Source organism: Pungitius pungitius, chromosome 2 (genome assembly GCF_949316345.1).
Source record: "Pungitius pungitius chromosome 2, fPunPun2.1, whole genome shotgun sequence".
Classification (NCBI taxonomy): Eukaryota; Metazoa; Chordata; class Actinopteri; order Perciformes; family Gasterosteidae; genus Pungitius; species Pungitius pungitius.
The window spans coordinates 20,703,739-20,712,794 of NC_084901.1; the positions used below are offsets into that span (position 1 = coordinate 20,703,739).

Here is a 9,056-nt window from a genome sequence, read left to right on the forward strand (position 1 = left end):
TGTATTCCAGGGCTGGGGCATTTGTGCTCAAGGTGAGTGAGGGGTGGGAGTATAAACTTAAAATGGGAGCACCACAATCCGAAATTAACACTCCAAACACACAAGGGCAAAGCAAAACAAGGGAGGGGAGTGAATAAGACACTACACACGAAGGGACACCATCACCAAACAGGATCACCAGTGAGGCCCTCAGCACCTGGAATCACAAAGATGGACAGTTAATGGGAGACTGAAAATAAATTCAACAACAATAGAGATCCAATACAAATCAAAAAGAAAGGAAAATATCAAAACAGGTTACAGTTTGAACTCAAAGAACTAAACCATCAAATAATCAAAAATAGCTACAAAAATAATAAAGAAAAATCTCCCTTGCCATCCACCTCCTATTTCAGGCAGCTAAACATGAAAACATAATACAATAGGCATAAAAATGCGGACAACGGGATTTCCACACCCGAACGCAGCAGCAGGCAATGTCCGTAAAAAGTGTGGGTTTTATCCCCACACAAAGCAGCAGCAGTCCAAAACGGGTCAGGGCAGTCGGGACCTCAGCGTGGCATAGCTCCGGGACGAAACGAGCAAACACGCAGTCCGACCTGTCAGCGCCTGCACATAAACGCAAGTTTATTACGGCGCAGACTAGATCGCCGACGCGCAATAGACTACAACATACCTGCACGGTGGAATAATTTGCGCAACACTGCAGAGAGTGCCGAGCGTCTGCGAACCTGCAGCCAGGTAAACCCGGAAGGGGGAGGTGCGTATCAGCTGTCAGAGAGCGAGCAGATCTACAGGTCCCTCCTTATATAATAAATTAAAGGGGGACAATACTGCGAGTGGGCGGAGCCACTGGAAAAGCAGTCATCCTGCTACAATCTACCCCCACTCTTTGTATCGCCGTCCCGACGATAAACTAAATGCGTGCTTAACTCCAGGGTCTAAAGAGTGCAGTGACTAAGTGTGATACGGGGCGTTCGGAAATTGCAGCCCCCGATGCCAAGTCCCCCACTGGCCTTGGAATGCGGTGGACATTAGGATGGTGGCCAGCAGTTGACCGCGTTGACCTCCGGGGTGGCAAGTTGATGGGGTCAGAGGAGCTGGTGAACGGAGCAACTGGGGATGCAGATGGCAGGTCTGGATTCAGAACAGGGGGCACTGATGGACCTGGCACAGTGGGATCCATGTTAGGTCGATGGTGTAGTTGTTGAGGAGCGGTTTCAGTCTCGGCCCGTGCCCGAGTGGCTGGAAAGGTGGGGAGGGGAGCAGTCCTAGGGACCAGGAACAACAAGTCACCATCACAGGAGGACTCAGAGACTGGGCTGTCAGGGGGCGGTGCATGACTGGCCACCGCATGGTCAGGGGGCTCTGCTCCAACCACCGCCTTCAACAAGGTACGGTGAACATGCTTTACTTTAGACAGATCATCCTTTGGGGCTATTGTGTAGACGGCGCCTCCTTCCTTTGGTGCTTTGAGGACTGAATACACTGTCGAGCTCCAGCGGTCTTTCATCTTGTGACGCCCCCTGGTACTCAAGTCGCGCAGGAAGACTGACTGACCTTCTTTCAGTGGTTCACCTCTGAGGTGCTGATCATGCGCCGTCTTTCTGCGCTCCGCTGCAGTCTTCATGCATTCTCTTGCACCATCAAACGCAATCTGCAACCGGGCCTGATGCTCTTGGATCCATTCATGAACACCTCCACTGACAGGGTCCTGGACTCTGGCCAACAGGAAATCGATGGGGAGTCTGGGCTCCTGACCAAACATTAAAAAGAATGGTGATTCGCCAGTGGTTTGATGGGGAGTGGTGTTGTAAGAATAAAGGACTTGTGGGAGGCAAGAGGTCCAGTCTCTTTTTCGGGATGGAGGCAGTGTGCGGAGGAGGTTATGGAGAGTTCGATTAAATCTTTCACACTGACCATTGCCGGCTGGGTGATATGGAGTGGTGCGAGATTTTTGGATGCCATAAAGACTGCAAAGTTGCTGGATAAGTGCACTCTCGAAGTTGCGTCCCTGATCTGAATGTATCCTTGCAGGAACCCCAAACTTCGAAAACCACTCCACCACCAAAACATGGGCTACAGTAGAAGCATGTTGATCACGGGTGGGGATGGCGAGCGTATATTTACTGAAGATGTCTGTCATCACCAAGACATTTTCCATGCCATTTTGAGCGGGCTCCAGCAGGGTGTAATCAATGGCGAGGATCTCATTTGGTCTTGCTGCAAAAAGGTGTCCCATGGGATTCCTGGCAGCAGGCTGACGGTCCTTGGCAACTTGACACCGCTCACAAGCTTGGCACCACTGTGCGACCTTTGTTGACATACCCGGCCAATAACACCTGGATCGTAGAAGAGCGAGGGTCCGTTCCACACCCTGATGGCCATGTTCTTGGTGAACCTGTGTCAACACTTCAGGAACTAAAACTGCAGGCAGGAGCAGCTGGAGGATGGGCTCAGCTCCATCAGGGCGCAAGGTCTGCCGATACAGGATGTCGCCCCGCTTAACCAGCCGGCCCCATTGACGCAGCAGGATCAATGCGGGAGGTGAGAGCTCTTGTCGCTCTGCGTAACTGGGACGCCGTCCTTCCTCCCAGTACCTCTGGACTTCCCGAATGACCGAATCAGCCTGCTGCAGGTTGTGGATGTCGTCAGGGGTTCTCTCAGGTAAAACAGTCACAGTTGCTTGTGTCACGACCGTTTTATTCACTTTTAGGACCTGCTGGAGTGGTTCCGGGAGTGGTGTGCCAGGGAGCATGGCCGTCATATCTAATGGGCCAGGCGGATGCTGACGGGACAAAGCATCCGCATTTCGGTTGCTTCTGCCGGAACGGTACTTGATCTCGAAGTCGAAAGAGGCCAACTGAGCTGCCCAGCGCTGTTCCGTGGCGCCAAGCTTAGCAGTCGCCAAATGACTGAGTGGATTATTGTCCGTGTAGACTATGCAGCGGTGGCCCAACAGATACTCTCGGAACTTTTCGGTCATAGCCCACTTTAGGGCTAAAAACTCCAGCTTCATGGAACTATAGTTTGCCATATTACGCTCGGTGGGCTTCAGTCCGCGGCTGGCATAAGCTATGGGCCTCACCTTGCCGTTTTGCTCTTGTGATAACACTGCACCCAACCCACCATAACTGGCGTCAACCTCGAGGATGAAGGGCAGTGAAAAGTCTGCGTAAGCAAGCACAGGGGCATTAGTGAGCTTGGTCTTAAGTGTCTCAAAACAGTCTTTAAGCTCCTCTTTCCAGTGCTCAGGGCTCAGCTGTGGGGACCGCTGGACCCGTCTAGACTTTGTGCCTCCAAGCTCAGCAATCAGTCGGTGGAGGGGGGCTGCCAGCGTTGCAAAGCCCTCCACGAAGCGGCGATAGTAGCTTGCGAAACCCAGGAAAGACCGAAGCTCAGAGACCGTCTGGGGAGGCTGCCACTTTGCCACGGCCTCTATTTTGGATGGGTCCGTGGCGACACCGTTGGCCGATATAATGTGGCCGAGATACCGCACCTCTGGCTGAAAAAAGGTGCATTTGGAGAGCTTGGCCTTGAGTCTCTCCTGTTTCAGACGGGCTAGTACCACGTCAAGTCGCTGAAGATGCTGCTCTACAGTAGAAGAGAAAACAACAATGTCATCTAGGTATAAAAGCAGAGACAGACCTTGTTCATCGCCAAAGATCCTCTGCATTAATCTTTGAAAAGTGCCAGGTGCATTACAGAGTCCGAATGGCATACGGTTCCACTCAAACAGGCCGAATGGTGTACAAAACGCCATCTTCGGTCGGTCCTTCTCCGTGACCTCAACCTGGTTGTACCCACTGGCCAGGTCCATGGTAGAGAACCAGCGTGCACCCGTCAAGGCATCCAATGATTCTTCAATGCGTGGCAGCGGGAACGCATCTTTCCTGGTCTTGGCATTTAGTTGCCGGTAATCGACACACATACGCAGGCTCCCATCCTTCTTCTTTACAAGCACAATGGGGGAGGCATAGGGGCTACAACCCTCTCTAATTACCTGAGCAGAAAGAAGCTGATTAATGTGGTCTTTGACAGCCTCATAATCAGAAGGGGATACACGCCTGTAGCGTTGCGTGACTGGGGTCTCGTCTAACAGAGGAATGTCATGAGAGATGAGGTTAGTGCAGCCTAAATCACCGTCATGAGTAGAGAAAATAGGACTGTACTTTCTAAGGAGAGACCTCACCTGACCTTGCTCTTCAGGGGAAAGAGAAGACAGATCTAAACCCTCAATCTGGTCTGGCACGGTAGGTAAGGCGGTGTGAGAAGCTACAATGGCTACAGTGGATGGGACCTCTGCGATTCCTGCAGGGAGGCTGACAACACTCACTTTTTGTAAAGTGCCAAGAACAGTGCGTGGGTACAGCAGTACTTCTATAGAGCCAACGTTTACAATGGGTATGTATGCTGTACCTCTAACTACCCTCACCACAGATGGAGAAGCCAACAAACCTGCAGGTAAACCGGAGTCAAGGGGCTCAAACAACACTGTGCTATCGGTACCCTGCCCTGAGCAAGTAGCTGCGACTATCTGCATCACACCACCTGCAATACGACAGGCACGCCTACCTCTGACCTTTGCCTTCCCAGACAGCTCCTGGGAGGTCTGCGTGGTCACCTGATGGTACTCCTGTAATGCCTGCGTGACAGGTTGTGGGGCCTGCGTGACAGAGGGCAGATTAAACAGGGACAAACCGTGCTGCACAAAGAGCTCTTGATAACATTTCTGGATCACGTTCATTCCCAACACACCAGGGGCCTGAAGAGAAGCATTACCAGGGGGGTCTTTTACCACCAAGATACCACACAGTGAAACTAGTTTACCGCACAACTCAACATCGAGCTCCAAATAACCCAGGTATGGGATGCTCAAACCATTAGCTGCCCTTAGCTGTAACCAGCTACAGGCTTTGAGCCGCTCCTGACCCCAAGGTTCAAAATGTTTTTGAAAGAAGCTTTCTGTAACAGTAGAAACCATAGAGCCGGTGTCAATCAAACATGGCACCTTGACTCCTCCCATGAGAACCTCTAAATAGGGACAGGACGACACCAGTCTGGGGCCTTGAGCTAGCCCACCAGACACAGGGCGTGAGCCATGAGGGGCCCCACCTAAACTGTGGCTCTGCAGTTTGGTGGGTGCTAGTTTTCCGGAGCCGTGCTGGGTTCTGCCTGCCTAGCAGACGGCCTGGAATCTGGTGAAGAAAACTGGGGGCGGGAATTGCGCACACCGTCACAGTCTCTCGCAAAATGGCCTGGTCTCTGACAGCGATGACACACTCTGGGCCCACGATGCGCTGTATGACTACCAGCATGAGGGCGCTGCATATGAGCGAGGGTCTGGGTTAAATGGTTGAGCTGCTCTTGTTGCAGCCTCAACATTTCCTTCAACTCTACCATTTCTGAGGACGGAGGGACACATACAACAGAATGAGCACCCTGAACTCCATACTGAATGCCACTGATGGAAGGGACGGAGTTACTGCGGCCTCTGAAGGTGCTGGGCAGACCTTCACGCTCCCACCTAATGGCTTCCCCTCTGACGTCGAGCAAGGTAGCTGCAGGTTGATGACGAACAAACTGTTTAAGCTCTCGCCTCAGGGTGCTGTCTAAGACCTGCTCAACAAACTGATCCCGCAACAGACTATCTGTATTAAGCATTCCAGGCGGTGCACGCTGCTTCACCCTTTCCATAAGGCTCATGAGAGCGAGCGAAAATTCGAGTAGCGTTTCCCCTTCATGTTGCTTACGAGAGAAGAATGCTTCCTGCAAGGCCACATACGACTCAGAACAGCCATAGAGTTCTTGTAATATAGTGATTAGTCCAGCTGGATCCCCGCGCTCTGTGCTGGGGCGGTATTTAATTTCCTCCCGTGCTTCTCCCTCTAAATGGTCATACAGAAAGTAGGCCTGATCAGCTGGGGCTAAATGACGAGCCCGCATACACGACTGTAGCTCTTCAAGCCACTCGCTCAGAGCTATCCCTGACCTTCCTCTAAACATAGGGCACTTTCTGTCTCGGGGCACGAACACTAACCTCTCGGCTGCAGGGGCACTGGCAGAAGTAAGGGCAGTCGGCAGTACTGAGGAGGTTGAAGGTGTAGCACTAGAGGGCGGCACCAACGAAGCTTGACGCAACCTCTCATTGTCAGCCTTTAACTGCGCAACCAGAGCTCGCAACTCTTGCATTTCTTCCTCCATGGTTGCCAGGGGACTGCTGCTGCTTTGTCTTATTCAGAAAAACAAAAAAACAAAAAACGAACAACAAAAAACAAAGGAACACACGTCTCTGCCTTTTTTTTTTTCAGTATAAATCCTGCCAGCAACGCCAAGTTTGTGGCAAGCGTGAGGTGGGGTAGGAACTACCCCAATAATCTATGTTTTTAACTAGGGGAAAAAGAAAGAAACTAAAGGAAACCAGCAACGCCACCCTGGGAGAAATCACCCAGGGAAAAGAAAGAAATCTATAAATAAGGTAAATTACTAAATCTAAACAAAAGGACAACACAAGTTCGTTACACTGAGCAGGCGAGAGACGTGTTTCCAAAAGCATATACAACAGTTTATTGGGCACAATTCAAATCTAAAAAAGTTATCCTATTTGTATAAATTATCATGTATTCCAGGGCTGGGGCATTTGTGCTCAAGGTGAGTGAGGGGTGGGAGTATAAACTTAAAATGGGAGCACCACAATCCGAAATTAACACTCCAAACACACAAGGGCAAAGCAAAACAAGGGAGGGGAGTGAATAAGACACTACACACGAAGGGACACCATCACCAAACAGGATCACCAGTGAGGCCCTCAGCACCTGGAATCACAAAGATGGACAGTTAATGGGAGACTGAAAATAAATTCAACAACAATAGAGATCCAATACAAATCAAAAAGAAAGGAAAATATCAAAACAGGTTACAGTTTGAACTCAAAGAACTAAACCATCAAATAATCAAAAATAGCTACAAAAATAATAAAGAAAAATCTCCCTTGCCATCCACCTCCTATTTCAGGCAGCTAAACATGAAAACATAATACAATAGGCATAAAAATGCGGACAACGGGATTTCCACACCCGAACGCAGCAGCAGGCAATGTCCGTAAAAAGTGTGGGTTTTATCCCCACACAAAGCAGCAGCAGTCCAAAACGGGTCAGGGCAGTCGGGACCTCAGCGTGGCATAGCTCCGGGACGAAACGAGCAAACACGCAGTCCGACCTGTCAGCGCCTGCACATAAACGCAAGTTTATTACGGCGCAGACTAGATCGCCGACGCGCAATAGACTACAACATACCTGCACGGTGGAATAATTTGCGCAACACTGCAGAGAGTGCCGAGCGTCTGCGAACCTGCAGCCAGGTAAACCCGGAAGGGGGAGGTGCGTATCAGCTGTCAGAGAGCGAGCAGATCTACAGGTCCCTCCTTATATAATAAATTAAAGGGGGACAATACTGCGAGTGGGCGGAGCCACTGGAAAAGCAGTCATCCTGCTACAATCTACCCCCACTCTTTGTATCGCCGTCCCGACGATAAACTAAATGCGTGCTTAACTCCAGGGTCTAAAGAGTGCAGTGACTAAGTGTGATACGGGGCGTTCGGAAATTGCAGCCCCCGATGCCAAGTCCCCCACTGGCCTTGGAATGCGGTGGACATTAGGATGGTGGCCAGCAGTTGACCGCGTTGACCTCCGGGGTGGCAAGTTGATGGGGTCAGAGGAGCTGGTGAACGGAGCAACTGGGGATGCAGATGGCAGGTCTGGATTCAGAACAGGGGGCACTGATGGACCTGGCACAGTGGGATCCATGTTAGGTCGATGGTGTAGTTGTTGAGGAGCGGTTTCAGTCTCGGCCCGTGCCCGAGTGGCTGGAAAGGTGGGGAGGGGAGCAGTCCTAGGGACCAGGAACAACAAGTCACCATCACAGGAGGACTCAGAGACTGGGCTGTCAGGGGGCGGTGCATGACTGGCCACCGCATGGTCAGGGGGCTCTGCTCCAACCACCGCCTTCAACAAGGTACGGTGAACATGCTTTACTTTGTCCGTAAAAAGTGTGGGTTTTATCCCCACACAAAGCAGCAGCAGTCCAAAACGGGTCAGGGCAGTCGGGACCTCAGCGTGGCATAGCTCCGGGACGAAACGAGCAAACACGCAGTCCGACCTGTCAGCGCCTGCACATAAACGCAAGTTTATTACGGCGCAGACTAGATCGCCGACGCGCAATAGACTACAACATACCTGCACGGTGGAATAATTTGCGCAACACTGCAGAGAGTGCCGAGCGTCTGCGAACCTGCAGCCAGGTAAACCCGGAAGGGGGAGGTGCGTATCAGCTGTCAGAGAGCGAGCAGATCTACAGGTCCCTCCTTATATAATAAATTAAAGGGGGACAATACTGCGAGTGGGCGGAGCCACTGGAAAAGCAGTCATCCTGCTACAATCGCACAGAATTGACGCGGAAAAGATTATTTGTTGAAACATGTTTTGGTTGCAAACTTCAAACATGATGCCGATGGATGTCCAGCATGTCCTTTATTTGCGCCATTTGCTGTTTGTGAAGGGGTTCACTCTCAGTCTTCGCTGAATCTCACAAAAATGATGGCGTAGTCGTAGGGATTGTAAGTTGGTGCATTTTTATTCCACTTCGTGGAAAGTGCCAACCAGTGAACACAATATTACAGGCTAAGGAAACTCGGTCAAAATACAAACAAACAAAAGAAATAAATCAAAGTCACCATCTCGCTCTCTCAATGGCCTTTTCACATAACCCACCACAGCCACCTTTCAACACAAAAAAACCCCCACTGAACTTCCTGTCATGAGGAAGTCCCCTTAAAAACCCTAAGCCCTCCCATCAGGCTAATTGACAACCTCTGGCAGTGATTGCAGGCAATCACTATACCTGCTTGTCATGTGTGTGTGTGTGTGTGTGTGTGTGCACATGCAGCCAGTGACGGCCGCTCCGTCACACCATCCCTCTCCTCCCTGAGGTTGGCGATGTACGGCAACCGTGATAGGTAGTCTGCCGCCAAGTTGTTTCTACCCGATCGGTGTCGGATG

General features: G+C 51.0%; 1 protein-coding gene across 1 annotated transcript; it reads right to left on the bottom strand.

Annotated features, from left to right (window-relative positions):
* Positions 1–4,119: 4,119 nt before the first annotated feature.
* On the bottom strand, positions 4,120–8,030 carry LOC134120243 (uncharacterized). The gene is made up of 2 exons (XM_062560596.1): positions 4,576–8,030; positions 4,120–4,311 (listed from the first exon to the last, which is right to left on the bottom strand). The coding sequence occupies exon 1, from the start codon at positions 6,202–6,204 to the stop codon at positions 5,146–5,148; it is 1,059 nt and encodes a 352-aa protein (XP_062416580.1). The 5' UTR covers positions 6,205–8,030; the 3' UTR covers positions 4,120–4,311; positions 4,576–5,145.
* Between the last annotated feature and the right edge of the window lie 1,026 nt (positions 8,031–9,056).